Here is a 17,807-nt window from a genome sequence, read left to right on the forward strand (position 1 = left end):
TATATTTTTTTTATTTTTATAAGGTGAAGTGAATTTTATTGGAATAATGATTGCTAATATCTATTGAGTGCTTACTATGTGATAATCACTATTATAAATGTTTTGCCTATATCATCTCATTTAATACAACCACCCATATAAATTAATTATGATAGTTTTATGATTTTACAAATGGGAAAACAAGCACCAGAGATTATAAGATGCATCCAAAATCACTGAACTAATAAAAAAAGTGGAATTCGTGTACGGTTGTTCTGTCCCAAGAACACAGCCAATGTGCTGTATTTACATACTATTTAAAAAATAATCTTGTAGGCACATGATGAGATTAATTAGCACACAGCCTAATTAATTTAGTCAGTGAATTGGAATGTATTGCAATAATATCTTACTTGACATAAGAAAAACTCATCATCTCGTGTCCCTTATATACCCCTCTTAATGGGATGGGGGCAATAGTCCTGAAGGTACGAGAAATCTGAGAGATGACCTAGATAGTCTGCATTATTTCACACATGTTGACACTAAGTTTCTAAGTGTTAAATAATTTGCACTAGATATAATGGCTAGTTTGGTGCTAAGCTAAGAATGAAACTCTCGTGAAGCAATCAAATTTTCCAATGAATCAGAGCCAAATTCGATATCCCATCTTTTTCCCAAGGTTATCTCAGTGAGGAAATCTTTGAGCACTTGTTAAAGTTTTGTTACACCTGCAACTAATTTAGAATTCAAGTTGGCAGAACCAGTTCTCAACTAGGGTATCTGCTATCACTTTGATGATAGAGCAGCTGTCCAGTGATTTTATTTAAATACTTATAGAATGATCCTATCACTCACATTTATTCAATTCTAAATCTTTCTGTAAAAATATAAATCTTGATGAAAGTAGCAATTAGTCTACATATAGATTAAATCATAGCATTATATTTAAACAAGGAGATAATTTGGAAAAAAAATTAGTGAAAATACAAAGTATCTTTCTTGCTACCTACATTACATTTTCCTTTAATTCCAAAGGAATATCTTCAAGCCTTTTTTTTTTGAGTAAAGTTCTTTCAGTTGTTTAAAGTTCTGCATTTATATTATGTTATGGATAGGTGGCTGATTCCCCTTGCCTTTTTTTCTCGTATCAGTCTGAAACTATTTTGTAGACAATTTATCTCCCTCCATTTGGAAATTCTACTTTTTTTCTTTTATGTGGCTTAGAATAAATAAAAAGCCCATATATACATTTTTTATTTTCCTTACTTTCTGTGCACCTAAGCTTTTTTCTAAACGAGAGAAAAACGTTCTTTCCCTTTATTGACATCTTTACCTCTTATTTTAAAACAAGAACTTTGGAATAAGAATCTTAAAATCTAAGAATTCATCAGTTGTATAGTGGATTGTCTGATTTAACAGCTTTCTTGGGGTTGGAGGAACCATAAATACTACATAAAAAGTGCAAAATGTTGTAGACTATATCCTGACTTCAGAAATATTAAAATGTGAAAAAAATTATCTTAAAATTGAGGAAATAAACACTCATGGTTTAGATCTCAGTTCCATACCCCATCTCTTTCCCGAGGTGTTCTCAATAAAGGACCCTTAGGGGATTTGTAAAATATTATTACATCTGCTAATATTTATTTTAAAAACAAAGTATTTATGTTACATATTACACCTAAATTTTATCGCTTTCCTAAATACAGAATATAAGGTTTTCAATAGCAAAATGACTTATTTCAAAAGACATGCCCATTTTCTGGGCATTTTAAAAATACATTTAAATTAAAACAAACATGTACCTCAAGCAGTCAAATACAGTGGTTTCTGCACAATCAGTTTCAGGAAGTTCTAAAACAGGATTTGCTTTCTGCAGTGAGACACAGCAATCTCTGGTTTTATTTTGAATACCACTGCAGGTGTTTTTACTTTAGGTTCATATTTAATTGCACTTTAAAGACATTAATACATGTTTTCAGCTGCATAGCAGCAGTGGTATATTTTATTTAAATCCAGAAAATAATGTGATAAACACATTTACATAATTCATTATATTTGACAGTACTAAGTGTTCCCAGATTTTGACTTACACCGTAAAAATTCACTGAGACCTCATCATTTCACCTTATAATTAAGTACACTGATTTAAAGTCTCTCATTTAGTTGTCACAATAACTCTATTTCTGTCTTATAATCATGCATACCTCCTCCTACTTCGTTTCTGCGTGTTTTTTGAGTCTTATTCCTCAGGCTTTGTCTTTGTTCTATATGGACTCTTCACAATAAATTCATGTTTTTCTTCTTTTAGCCATTATTGGTTTCTATTACTTGCAAACCAAAATACAGTTAATACCTAATTTCATTTGAAAGCACTGTGTAAAATGGAAACTCATAGTAATTTTGGAATTTTTGTATTTACGTATAGCAAGATTATAGAGATATATTAGATTTATATCTCTTTCTGTTTTGTAGCCCAGAATATTTGTTGGGTTTGAGATACCACGTAAACTATATTGAAAATGTGATGTTTTCGGTTCTTAAGCAAAAATCAAAGCTAGATTAAGCAGATCTATTAGTTAAGAAAGATTTTCTGTTACAGTCAGGTTTGAGTTTGAGTTTTTATTGTATCAACAATGGGAAATATTAAATAACATTTTTAGGCAGGACTGGGACATATACAAGCTGGTTCCCAAAAAGGTTGTAGGGGCATTTGTTTTAATCTACCCCAAATTTGTACAGAATTAAATTAGGAAGAATTCTCTAAGTAGATAGTAAGCAAAATCTGCCTTTCATTTTGAGAAGGCAAAATATGTAGATATGTTCTCTGCCCACATCCTGATAAGCTATAACATTAGCATTAGATATAAACTTGATTACTTGGATGTTCTTCTTTGCTACTCTGAACCTTAAGGACGTGACAGAATTATGTGATTATGTAAGATAGAGTAGACAAAAAGATTTCAGTGTCAAGAAAATAAAAAGGCTGGTGCTAGAAGCATGTAACTGAAAAACCCAGAATAATAGCTTAGGGCAAGGCTGTATGAGGGGGTGAGGAGGGGACAGCATCACCAGGATTCAGTATTTCTCTCTCCATACTGAAATGTTCTTTTTGTATGCTAGATCTATTCTCAGATAAGTTCTGACTTAGTGATTAACCTCAGTACATTTTCCTCAATAATTCTTGATAATAAAAGATTTATATTTGAGTCTTATCTGTGGTGTTTTTGTTACTTTACTAAATCTGAACTAATACTCTTATTGACTGGACTCGAGTCTTATCCTTTCCCTTGATATAGTGGATAGAGTTAGTGTCACACAAGCCACATGGGATTAGCATGGAAAATATTTCTCATAAGAAAAATAAGGTATGTTTATTAGAAGAAGGGACAGTAGAAGTATGGCAGGCAGAAATAATAGACATTCAAACATTTAATTTATATCCCCTCACATGAGGCATAGTTATAATTGAATTCTGACATTGTAGGTAAAATTACCCGTGCAAATTGTCATTTTAGATCTTATAAAAGCATTATTAGGTTTAATACAAATGAGATCCATAGTTTAGAAGGAAGATGAAATGATATAAGTTTGATTACAGAACTATAAAAACCATGTTCTTAACACCTAAATAATACCAAGCCATATATTTTTGGGGGAGTTAAAGAGGAGGTATTGTCACTAGTCATGAGTGGACAAGTTAAATCAGTGAATTGTCTGGGAATCAGTAGTCGCTCTCTAGTGCTCTGTGCCATTCGCATTTCTGAAGAATGTGCTATATAAGGTCAATCTCATTATAGGCCTTGACAACTCTCCCTTGTGTCCCCCAATTGGCCCCATCGTGGGTGATTATAACTAATTATCCTCAGTTCTGGATATATTTCAACATAGTGAAATACTCTAGTTCATAAGCTCTAGAAAAGACATTTAACTTAATGTTACATATTGCTTTACATAGTTGCCCAGAATTACCAACAGCCAGAGCAGACTGTGGACATGAAATATGATCACTGCTCATTTTGGGGTGGCCAAAAAGATATCCACGTTGAGGAGTGGCAGTCTTCCCAGTGTGCCAATCAAGTACATTGCCTAAGCTATCATAAATATTTTCAGTGAAATACTGTTTTATTCACTTCTTTACCTCTCACCTCATAATTGAACAAAATGAACAAAAGGTGTGTGTGTGTGTGTGTGTGAGAGAGAGAGAGAGAGAGAGATTAAGTAAAAAGGGAAGAAAGAAAAAACTTTTAAGTGAAATGGAAATATTAAGTAGCATAGACTACATACACCGATTTTCAAATATACTCACTTTATTATCATTTATAAAGTTATTCAGGTGTGGATGCTTGTGTTGACACATAAATCTTCATATCAGATGTACTTTGCTCAATTATTTATTTATTTATTTTTATTTAAATTTTATTTTTAATATATTTTAACTTTTTTGTTTTGCAATTATTTTTCTATAGAAAAGATCGTGGCAAATTAATAGGAAATATTCTCATGTACTTTAACCCAGAACTTCTACAAAGTGATAATACAATTTTTGAACCAATAAATTAACATTAATACAATACTATTAAACAAACTAAAGACCTTATTTGGATTTCACCAATCTTTCCACTAAAAGACTATAACCATAAAAAAGATGAAAATCTCAGTGAGTATCAAATCTCTAGAGATAGTGAAGATATCTCTATGTACAAAAACAATAAGTGAAATCAAAAAGGGAAAAATGGACCATTTCATTAAGAAAAATTTAAAATTCCATAAGTCAAAAGTATCATAAATGGATATAAATAAAAGGAAAACTAGGGATTTTTTTAACTTATAATCTGAGCAACACTGCAGAGTTAGAACATCAGTATGTATCCTGTTTTTGTAGTTTACAAGCTTTTAAATATAGAAAAATGTATAGTATTAAAGCTTCTTTAAAAACTCAAATCTTGTGCTTTTATGCTGCATACAAATATTTTCATAAAGACATTACTTGAGTGAATCAAGATAACTCCTCATATGTGTGAAACATTTTATGGTACTGAAATTCTAAATGAGCTTTTTAGAATTTCAACTCTTAGCTAAAGAAGAAAAAAAAATAGACAAAGTATTCTTTCTGACTGAGGCAGCTGTACCTTCTCTTTGCATGACAGAAAAATAAAATAGGAAACGTTGTTCATAAACAGGTGAGAATTGTGAGTGAAGAACTCTTAAATTTGATGTATTCGTTCATTCAGTTATCCATTCACTCTGCATAAATTTTGTTCGGTTTGCTCTCTTTAGAGTTGTTATGTATGAGATGCACTTTACCTTACATTGTTTCTTTAGAGACAGTATGAAGCCTAAATTCTGTGAGTTTTACAAAGTTTTCTGCTCTCCTTTAGCCTGCCTCACTAAAAGGGTTCTCGATACTCAGTTACTGAGGCAAAGACAGAAAAGCCTGAGTGTAATGAGACAGATATAATTGAATAGCTGTAAGTGTTTAGATTCAGATGCATAAGAATATGTGGCTTTCAGAGTAACAACCATTTGTCTAAGAATCTAGGTGGATTATAAGAAGTTCAAAGTTTAACAGATCCGTCTGTACTCAGACTCAGCAGAGAGCACGCTTATAAGGCCTGGAAAAGGAAATAGCTTCTGAGCATCCAAGAAGCCCTTTGAGAGCAATGCACAGGTATTGGGAATATGAGGACTCTAGTCTTTAAAAGGAATGCAGACCCTGATGGGTCTATGGCTATATTATATGAGGTAACCAGCATCCAGGTGATAGTAGAAATAAATACTTGCTCTTTAGAGGAGTGCTTTCAGAAATTAGCATCAATTGCAGATTTGAAACTAAAATTATTTTAAAAATAACATATAGAAATAGAAAACAAAAGTTAAATGTGAGGCCAAATAAAGTCCCATCTTTTTAAATAAATGTATCAATGCCAATACATCAAAATTTTAATTAAATAAAAGAAACAGTCTTTTACATTACAGATTCTACTCAATTTATATAAAATTCATTATATGTCATATCATAAAGGACTCGCTCATGAACAAAACATAGAAAAATGCAATGCTATTGACATATTTAAGGAAATTCTTAATATTTTATTACTTCTTAGCAATATAACTATGTTTCTTTCCTCAGAATAAAAGCTTGAAAAACAAACTCTTGTCAGGAAACAAGCTGTGTGGCATTCGTGCAGAAGAGGTGAGTAAATTTTCTCTTCTAACTTCACTTTGATAGAAACAACATTAATGCCAGATTTTTTTTGAACCCAGACGTCTGGTAACTTTTTTCTTCTTCTAATATAATCATACAAAAGTTGATGTTTTAATAATAAATTCAAGCTATGAAGAAAAGTTTAAATTATATTCTGTGCATTTAGTATAAGTATGCATTAAAAAATGAACACCCAAAATGGTTAAAACGAGTTTCTTTTGGACTGGTAAAAGCATGAATTATGGGAGAAGTGAAATTGGGCAAATCATGCACAGCATATATAGTAGTAATCTTTCATTCCCCATTGGTATTGGCCAACATTAGTTTGGGGGAAAAAAAGTTTATTTTCCTAAATCATCCTGGCTATCAATCAATTCTGGAAAGCAGATTGCAACAGCAGGGCGATCATGCTAATCAGCTGTGAATTTGAAGTTGGGAAAGATAATAGTCCTTTACTGAAATCAGTAGCACAAAATTAATAATAGTCATAGAAAGCAGGAAATATCTTAGAGATGAAGTTCATATAACAAGTCAGGGATGCTGTGTTCGAAATATCATTATTTTGGGTCACTTGAGAATCTGCGAGGAAGAGCAGAGTTGTAGTAAATATAGAGTCCTGAAGTAGAAATAGAAGTTCAAGGGGCTGACGGCTCAAGGGTGAGCTTTTGTTCTTAAGATCCAGTATGAACCATATTCACACAATGATGGTTCTTTGTCTTCTTATGCCTTATGTCATGTATTTCACTTTCACTAACCATATTAAGAAAAACGGTTAGTGAAAGTGAAGGATGCCATTTTATGGAAATGGGAAAATAGCAACTAGTTTGTGAGAAACCACAAATCCTTGCTGCTTCTGGGTATGCAGTTTAATTGAATAATCTTGAATTATTATTATGTCAAACTCTTCCTCTCTTCCTCCTTCTCTCTCCCCTTTATTTTCTTTCTCTCTCCGCCCCCCCAACCCCACCCTGCTTTTTTACTCCTCCCTCCCTCCCATTACTCCCCTTCTTTCTCTCCTTCTTTCCTTGTCTCTTTCTTTCTTTTCTCATTGCATTTTTTTATGTTGTTGTTGTTTGTTGTTGTTGTTGTCGTTCTCTCTTATCAGCTTCCTGATTCAATAAATCACAAAATGCAGGTGGCTCGCAATGAGGATGTCTGTGAAAAACTGTTTCTAATATTAGAATCTTGCAGTGGTGTGTAATTTACAACACTTTCAATTTTATACTCTAATTCATGGGTCCCCAATTTCCAGGTACTGGTCCGTGGCCTCTTAGGAACTGGGCCGCAGAGCATGAGATGAGTGATAGGCTATCAAGCGAAGCTTCCTCTATATTTCCAGCTGCTCCCCACTAGCATCATCACCTCAGCTCCACCTCAGGCATTAGATTCTCACAGGAGCACCAGTCACTGGTGCCAAAAATGTTAGGAACCACTGTGTGCTTCCAATATTGGATAATGATTTAGGAATTATAGTACCATACCATACTATAACACAGTCTCCCACTTTGCAAACTCTACTACCTTGCATGGTTAGAAATGTTCTGAATATAATCGGAAACTGAATCACAATACACTCACCGTTCATTCAGTGGAAGACTCATTTATATTCAGTGTGTGCTTGGAAAATATAAGATTTCAAAAATAAGAACAGACTTCATTTATTAAAGAGGTCTTCATATTAATAGAGTTTACTAGGATATAATAGTACCATGCAGATATTGTATTTATTATGTGCTATGGCTAGCTACTTTCAAAATTGAATTTTATTGAGATATAATTTGCATGTAGTTCATTTCATTTAAGTATACAGTTTGATGAGTTTGATCAGTTCAAGATGCAGAACATTTCCGTAGCCCCCAAGTTCCCTCTTGCTATTTTATAATCTCCACCACCAACCCTCAGCCCATGTCAATTACTAACCTGATTTCTGTACCTATCCTTGTTTTATTTTCCCCTAGAATATCATATAAATGGTATTAAACAAAATATAGCTCCTAGTGACTGGATTATTTCCCATAGTATAATTTGAAATCCATCTACACTTACATGTTTCAGTACTTTATACATTTTCAAAGATTGCTCAACTACATTCCAGTATTTGATTTCTTTTTTTTTTTCATTTTATATATTACATTTTATTGAATTTATTGTGGCGACATTGGTTAAGAAAATTATATAGGTTTCAAGTGTTCAATTCAATAATGTCATATGTATATTTCATTGTGTGTTCACCACTCAAAGTCAAATCTCCTTCTGTCACCATCTTCTTTATCCAATCATCTATTGAAGGGCACTTCTTTATATCCATGTCTTGGCCACCATGAATAGTGGCTACAGTGAGCATCAAGGTACATATATCTCTACAGAAAAACATTTTCAAATTTTGGGGGTAGATACCCAGAGGAGGGATTGCTGGAACATATGATAATTCTATTCTGAATTTTTTGAGGAACCTCCATACTGTTTTCCATAGTGGCTATGGCAATTTACATTCCCACCAGCAATGTATGAGGGTTCCCTTTTCCCCACAACCTGTCCAACACTTGTTATTATTTGTCTTATTGATGATTTATCATAATTTGCTTACCATTCACCAGTTAATAGATGTGTGTTGTTTCCAGCGTTCACTATTATAAAGATACTGTAAATATTTATGTACACATTATAATTTCTTTTGAGTAAGTACCTAGAAAGAATTCCTGAATAATACAGTAAGTACCTAGAAAGAATTCTTGAATAATAATACAATATATGTATATTTAATTTGATAAGAAACTGCCAAACTGTTTCCCAAAGTGACTGTACTATTTTCCATTCTCACTCAACTGCTTTTTCAATTATCATTATTTTCACCTAACTATGATATTTATTTGTGTTGTATTTCTTCTACTGAGGAATCAGAAATAGTCATTTCAGATGTAGAAAGACAAATGACTGAGGTTCTTAAGTTAGAATATTTGAAATTGGGTCTGCTTTGGAAAAATGAATTACCATCATCATCTGAGATTTACTAGAACATATTTCATTATGGTAGCCAAACATATCTGCTGAGAGAGATTTCTTTCTTATAAGCTCTTTTACATTTGTAACGGTTCGCTTAAAAAGTCAATTTTTCTAAAGTGCTAACACCCTACACCTCAGCCTCTTAGCACTCTAAATGCCTTTTTCATTTCCTGTCATATTTGTTTGCTGCCTTCTCCTTGGACATATGTCAAATTCAAATTTGGTTGTCAATTTAAACTTAACCATATTTAATCTACTTTAATAAATAATTGAAATAAGCAGTGAAAACTGAGGCATACAATTGCAGGGATATATTTAAAATCTGAAATTGGCCATCCCTGGGTGACTGAAATTCTTTGGGGGGCTTCCTTTTGAAAAGGCTTTGGTTTTCTCTTCGTGCCTAGAATAGCTGGATGTCCAACTCCCAAAGTGGACATTAAGCCTTTCTGTTTCAGTTCCAAACTAATCAGAATCTTTTGCTTGGCCGCAAAAATTAATTTTTGTGCAGTTTGAAAAATTTTAATCTTCAAGTTTGAAAATATAAATGAAATTAAGGCACTAATTCATGTTTCTGCTCTTTCAGTCAAAAAAAATCCAAGCCCAGTTGAAAGAGCTTCGGTATGGGAAAAAGGATTTGTTATTTAAGGTGAGTATCTTTCTCCCTTTCCCCTCCAACTAGCTAGCCCAATAAATAAACTATCTAAAATATGATTTAGCTTAAATTTACTAATTTTCATTAATATTGAAGTTGCATTTGATTGCATTTAAATGTTTTAATTTTCTTACCTATTTAATAGAGATAAATGTAGTTATGGTTTCCTGGATACTTTCTTAATCAAAGGCAGGCATTGTTACAAAGTATTTAAAGTCCCTTTGTAACCTTTAATTACTTTAATTCAATGTTGAAGGATATTGTTTTTTGGAATATTTACATTAAGGAGAACATATATTGAACAAGTTTCCAGAGATGAGGTCCACTGGCAACCTACATTTTTAACTTCTAGATATCCTTCATAAATCTCTTTATTACAGAGAGTCTTCATATTTATTGTTGATTGCTTTTGGCTATTGATACTTTTCTTTATAAGACTATCATGTCAGGACCTATGCAAAGTTAGACATCTACCACAAACTATGGATGTGATAGACTGAATAATGCCCCCTACCAAGGACAGTCACTTGATAATTTCAGGAACCTAATAATGTTATTTTTTTTTTTTTTTTACGACAAAGGAGACTTTGCATACTGATTAAGAGTCTTGAAATGGGAAAATTATCCCAAATTAGCCAGGTGGGTCCTAAATATAATTGCACAAGTCTTTATAAGAGTGAAACTAGAAGGCCTAAATAAGAAGAAAATGATGTCACCACACAAACTGGGTGAAAACAGACAATGTAAAGCCCTGCCAACACTTTGATTTTAATCCTATAAAATTCATTTTAGACTTCTGACTTCAGGACTGTAAGAGAATAAATTTGTGTTATTTTAAGCCACTTAATTCATGTTAGCTTGTTATAGCAGCAAGAGAAAGTTAATACAAATACTTTCTCCCTTGAGCGTGGGAAATAAGAGGCAGATATCTTTAATAGTTGTGCTTGTGGTACATCTGTATTGCTAAATGTAGGAAATGTAGGTGAGTGATAGCGTATTAGGCTCTTCTTAGTAGGAATGATAATTTTTTTCAATAAATAATAAGTGCAGATTACTTTGTGCATAATATTGCTTTTTAAAAATGTTTTCACTACAATGATCAGCCCCATCTGCAAATGTCTGTTGAAAGAGAGGTAATTCCCCATTTTATTTAATGGTTTGAAAAATCCTTCAATTTTTCTAATAGAAGCAATGAAAAAAGACTCATCTCTCTTCTTTGGCATCTTCACTTTGGGCTTAGAGTCATGAGAAAGTGTTTCTATTATGTCAACCAATATTTATTAAATGCTCATTCCATGTGGGAGCATCTTACCATTTGCTCTTCCATAAATATGCTTCTTGCCTTTCCTTTGACCTCATTTACAAGACATTCCCCAGAACACCAAGAAAACTGTTAATTAATTCTCATTAATGCTTACTGATTCCTACTTCTTAGTACTCTGCTCATTGTATGTAATAAATAAATAAGATAAAAGTATGAAACAGAAGATATTTGCCTAACTTTAATTTTTCATACTGAGACTCTTCAGCTCAGGATATCTTAACTGTTACACTGAGTTTGGCCTTAGCTTTTAGCAGTCATGAACAATAAATAATTGAAGCTGGGGGTAAGGGAGTGGGGAGTGTATGTGTGTGTTTTCATTTGCAAAGAAATTTCTAGTTCTCTATGAATTAATTTAACTTAATATCAGGAATGTAATAAAGAAATCAAGCTTCCTAGACCTGATAAATTTCAGGTATTAGGATGACAGATTTATGTAGAGATAGAATATTACACAAGACTTTCAAAGTCTTTTGAATTTCATTTCTCAAATTGAACAGTTATAGAAAGAAAAGTTGGGGGAAGAAAACGAGGAGACCGAATAATTTTCACTGATTTTTTTACTTTATAATATGCCAGTTATTGACTATAAATTAGTAATTTATCATCTTTCAGAAATGACCAAAATTAGGATTTGTTGGAAATCTTTATGACTTGAAAATGAGACATTATCGGTAAGCCTTGTTATTCCATGCCATTTGGAGAGGAGAACTTACATATGAAATCAGGTGAACTGTGTATGAGTAGACCTCGACGTTGCATAAATAAAGATGCCTTCAGTTTATACTCTCTACACAAAGTTGTTTAACAGCAAGATTTTTAATAACTAAAATAACAAGAGGTCTAGAAGCATGACAATTTTACAGCTTATTCAAGAGCTAAACAGTATCTACAAGGACCCAGGGTTTTTCGTTTGTTTGTTTGGCTTTCCTACTTTCCATGTCACAATCCTCGGCTTACTTTCTTTAAGCTTTGATTCCTCATTGTATTATGATAGTGGCTAAAGATCTATATGTTGTCTTCGTTCAACTGTGTGCAAAGTCAGAGAACAAAAAGTCGGGGGGTGGGGAGACTTGTCCTCAGTGTCATAATTTTTATAAAGGAGAAAAATTTGTTTAAGAAGTCTTCCCAAACTTGGTCGTATATCTATGCAAAAGTGAGACCTTGGTGTTTTCAGCTTCTATTGCGAAAGATTGCTTCTTTTAGATATAAAGTAAAAAGGAAGGGGATTACCGATGGGGAGACAACCAATAGTTTCTGCTATAATATAATCATTCACACTTCTTGATGGCAGCAAATTCTTCTGATTTGCTTACTAGTATATAGTGTACATTTAGGTCTTGTATAAGCATATGTTAAATGAATCATGCAAATGAATAAATGAATGAATACACAACACATACATATATATGTATGTACATACATACATTCGTACCTATATACATTCATAAATAGACATGTCAGGGCAATAGATAGTAGAAAGTGACGTATGTAGCCCTAAAGAGTCTGTGACCACAGAAATTCATGCACCTTTGAAAATGAGCCAACAAAATATCTTTGGTAATATTTTGCCGACCCCTGAGATGAGTAGTAAAAAATTCCATTTCCAGTAGTTTCCTTGAGAATCTCTTCACTTTTAAATAGATTTGATGGATTTTAGTAAAGATAGACTTTGATGGAGCAATGCTTGCTGCTGAAGCACTTAAATTTTAACCTAAAAATAATGGTGTGTGCTGATAATTGCAAGATATGTTGATAAATTCAATGTCCTTATTAATGTTTGAGACTGGCTTTTGATTTGGGAAGGCTGCCGGCAGCAGTAAACATTTTTTACTAAAGAAAGAAGTGAGGCCCTGCTGACTGTTAGTTGCCCAGGACTTGAGTTACTTTCTATCCTCCTTGATTGCACTTGAAGCTGATATTCTCTGGATCACCTACTCTCCATTTTGCTACTCTTGTTTTATTTACACATACACTTTTTTTTTTTCCAAAAGTATTATTTTCTCATTGTAGGCAAATTTCAGAAAGTGTCAAAAAGTACAGAGTGAAAAGAAAACATTTAAAATTCCATCACTAGGAAGAAATACACAATATTTTGAAATATTTCTATCTAGCTCTTTTTGTTGAGGTATAATCCTCATTGTGATTAATATCTATAACTATATATTCTATATAATATATTCTGATTTTTTACATAATTTTAAAACATAAAGATATCTTTTAATTATTTCTTCATAAAAATTTAAATGAATAATTTTCTGACATGTGCATGCCAAAAGTGACTTAATTTTTCCTTATAAACATATGTAAATTCATATGTATATGTGGTATTATCTGTCATTTTAGTTTATACTGTGATGAAAAGTCCTGTCTTATTTTTAACTTGAGGTATAGCTTTTTATTGAACATGTATCTGACTAAAGTAATTTACTAAAATTACTAGAAAATGTTAAACATTAATTAAAGATACCTAGTGCACACTACCTTTTGGGGGGTCGGATATTTTATAACTTTATCGAGGAATAATTGACATACAATTATATATATTTAAAATGTACAACATGATGATACCATGTACATATACATTGTATAATTATTACCAAGATCAAGATAATTAACATTATCCATCACCACACAAAGTTAACATTTTTGTGTGTATCTGTGCTAAGAATAATTTAGGTGTACTCTCAGCAACTTTTAATTGTATACTACCCTATTAGCTATAGTCACCCTGCTGTACATTTAATCCTTAGAACTTCTGATAAATGCAAATTTGTATGCTTTGACATCCATTACCCCTTCACACCTCCTCCCTGATCCTGGCAACCACCATTCTATCATGTTTCTATGAAACAGGGTTTTTTGGGGGATTTGGGGGGAGGACAAGTATTGTTTGTTTTGTATGTGTGTTTTAAGATTCATCATATTCCACATATAATGATACCATACAGTATTTGTCTTTGGCTTATTGCACTTATTCTAATGACCTCTAGGTCCAACCATATTGTCCGAAATAACAAGATTTCCTTTTTTATCACTAAATAATATTCCATTGATTATATATACTACATTTTTATTCATTCATCCACAAAAAGACATTTAGGTTGATTTCATATCATGGCTACTGTGAATTATGCTACATTGAACAGGACTATGTTGATATCTCATTGAGATACTGATTTCAAATCCCTCAGATATATATACAGAAGTGAGATTGCTGGGTAATATAATAGTTCTATTTTTAACTCTTTGAGGAACTGACATACAGTTTTCCATAATAATTGTACCAATTTACATTCACATCAACAGCGTATAAGGATTCCCTTTTCTCCACATCCTTGCCAAAATATGTTATCTCTTATCTTTTTGATAATTGCCATTCTAAAAAGTCTGAGGTTATATCTGATGGTGGTTTTGATTTTCATTTCCCTAATGATTAATGATGTTGAGCACCTTTTCATATTCCTGTTGGCCATTTGTATATCTTGTTTGAAAAACTTCTGTCCAAGTTCTTTGCCAATTTTTTTAATTGGATTATTTACTTTTCTGCTATTGAATTGTATGAGTTCTTCATATATATTGGATATTAACACCTTATCAGATATATCATTTGCAAATATTTTCTTCCGTTTTATAGGTTGCTATTTCAATTTATTGATCTTTTTTTTTTCCATTTGGGTACAGTAGTTCTTTAGTTTGATATATTTCTGATGATTTATTTTTACTTTTGTTTTTTATGCCTTTGGTTTCTTATCCAAGAAATTATTGTCAAGAATTATGTCAAGAATTTTTTTCCTATGTTTTATTCTAGGAGTTTTATGGTTTCAGATCTTACATTTAAGTCTTTAATCCACTTTGAGGTAATTTTTATGAATGGTGAAAGATAAGGATCCAGTTTCGTTCTTTTGCATGTGTCTTTCCAATTTTTCCCAGCACCATTTATCGAAGAGACTGTTCTTTTCACATTGTGTGTTCTTAGTGTCCTTGTCAAAAATAAGTTACTCATTATAGCACGTGTTGAATATTCCATCTTGCTTTGTCCTATTATGCTTAAGAACTCTTTGTCAGTGCCCTGACCATAAGTTTCAGATGGATAAACTTATTTTTGTTCCCAATATCGATCCTTTTCCCCCACATTTCATCCTTCTGAGAGAGTCAATTTGGGTGCTTCGATTTGTTTCATAAAAAGAAATATATATTAGGTCTCTGCTGAAGGATATTCATTTTATGATTATTTCTGTTATTTATTGAATAAAATCAATTTAATAATACCATGTGTCATTCAGTGTTTTAAAAAATGATGAATATATTAAATTACTGCTTATAAGGAGTTTATTAGTCTAGTGATAAGATAATGTCTTATGTATATTATTAATTATAAATATTGCATATTAGCATTGTATACAGGTCTAGTACATTATTTCATTTGATCCTCACTAAAATCTCTATGAGACAGAGAGAAGAAGTTGTAGGATTCACTTCACAATGAGGGAACCTAGACCTTGAGAAACTTGACACCTACTCAAGGCCACCAAAATATTTATTTACAAACCAAATGTATTAACAGATTGAAACCTTCACTATTTCATTCTATTCTATTCTATTCTATTCTATTCTATTCTATTCTATTCTATTCTATTAAAAATTTATTTTAAGTTGAATTGATTTGTGGGAGTATTATGGATCAAGTCTATTTCCATAACATATATATTTATACCATTGTATTGAAATTCTGACAATAATTCTGGCATATTTGGTGATAAACAAGATATACCCATTTCTTCTGGAACTTAGACATCAAAATGGCATTTATTCTCATTAGTATTTTCTCTAAAAAGCAGATGTGTTCAACTTGGTATCTCCATTCTTGTCTGATCCTGAACACAGGAACATTGCCACATGAATTTCAATGTATGAATACCAACAAGTGTCATATTATTTTCTGATTATTTGAGACTTCTATAAGAGAATTTTGTGAAGCAGTTGCCCCTTAATTTTTAAACTCTTGTGTAATTTAAGATAATTTTTGTACATCTGTTTCTCATCAACTCATATTTACCTCATCTACATGTTAAACCATTTTTTAATGAACTAAGCATTTTCAATGCCATTCATGTATTATGTGTCAGTTTAAATCCAGTTAAAAGAGCTTTGGCCCTAAAAATGTAAGTATCTTGCAGAATTGGTTAGAGGGGTTAGTGATTTTATTTTCTTAAATGATTTAACAAACTAAGATTTTCAAAACACATTCAGTTTTGCCTCAAAATGATTTGATAAATCAGTCAGAGCAGGTAATTTTGTCACCTCATTGTGAATCATAAAAACAGGAGCTAGAGAAGTTAGAAGACTTCATAGAACTTGTCTGAAATCAATCATAAAACTAGTAACTGGAGAGTTTAATTCTAATCTGTCATTTAACCATTATATCACATTTTCCTCAGTTAAATTTCTACTTTGTATCAAGTTACTTAGAGATTATGCTTTTAAGAAATGTTTTCTTATACACTCAAAGATATAAAGGGCAAACATGCATAGCTGGAAATATAACTTGATAACTTAAAAATAAAATATCTGTTAGTAACTAAATTCAATGCATTTTCTTAAAAGCAAGCATTTTCAGTTCAGAATAAGATACTTTCAGTTTAGAATTGGCAATTGCTTGGGACAGAGATTTCTTTTCTGACTCCTTATATTCTTGTGATACATTCCACTATTTTAAAACTATAGGATAAGGGTATGTTCTGTGGTAGGAAAGAGGAGAAAATGAATTGACTTTGCCCAATCCAACCTAACTTTTTAGCCTTGTTGCTTCTGTGATTAAAACACAAAAGCCAGCTAGCCTCACTTATTTTTTCATTTTTTACCAGATAATGAAGTAGATATGCAGGTTTTAAAAGAGCACATATGTTTCTTATCAGAAATCATGACAAATTTAAATTTAATAGAATATTAATTTTTATTCAAAAAATTGGGAATATCCTAAATACTGAAAATCACTAAAAGTACAGAACTTTTAAAAAAACCAAGCTCAGAGTTTAAAATAATGTTTTTAAAATTGTACCATATTAACTACATTTTACAACTGGTTCAGGATCTGAAAAAAATTTATGTTGTGACCTATCACATAGGAAGACAAAACATTTTAAACGATTTAAGCCAGGTATTGCAAATGCATTTTAAAAATTGAATACCTTTGTGTGTCCCCATCCCACCCCTGTGCTTATTACATACCTGGCTAATGGGTCAGGGTGTTTTTCACACTGAGCTTGGATTTAGCTTTGATATCATTCTCATGCCAGGATTTGAAACAACTCCTACAAATTAGTGACAGTTGGTACTCAAGATAAACCTATTTGCCATCCTTGAATGAGCTCTAAATATTTTGCCTGTGGCCAGTCTTCAGTCTCTGGTGAGCTGCGCTTGCAAGATTTGCTCACCTTGTCTTAAATTGTTATATATTTACAATGACATTGTAAAGAAGTGGTCTATAAACTAAGTAATGTTAAAAAAAAAAATAAGGCACAAGTGGGAATCTTTGCAGAAAATCAGAATGAAGGCAATTAACTTTAGATCAGCCCTAGAATATTTCTCCTTGGCCCTGAAAGGGTGGTGGTGGTGGCGGGGAACCTTGAATTGCTGAT

At 32.1% G+C, this 17,807-nt stretch overlaps 1 protein-coding gene across 3 annotated transcripts in view; it reads left to right on the forward strand.

The window, feature by feature from the left end:
- The window catches only part of LUZP2 (leucine zipper protein 2), a 391,941-nt gene that overhangs the window by 284,871 nt on the left and 89,263 nt on the right, over window positions 1-17,807 (forward strand). For all 3 annotated transcript variants that reach the window (XM_015586409.2, XM_025044128.1, XM_025044129.1), the window contains 2 exons: window positions 6,116-6,178; window positions 9,777-9,839. In XM_015586409.2, coding sequence (XP_015441895.1) covers window positions 6,116-6,178; window positions 9,777-9,839 — 126 coding nt within the window. The remainder of the gene's footprint in view (window positions 1-6,115; window positions 6,179-9,776; window positions 9,840-17,807) is intronic.

Source organism: Pteropus alecto, unplaced genomic scaffold (genome assembly GCF_000325575.1).
Source record: "Pteropus alecto unplaced genomic scaffold, ASM32557v1 scaffold71, whole genome shotgun sequence".
NCBI lineage: Eukaryota > Metazoa > Chordata > Mammalia > Chiroptera > Pteropodidae > Pteropus > Pteropus alecto.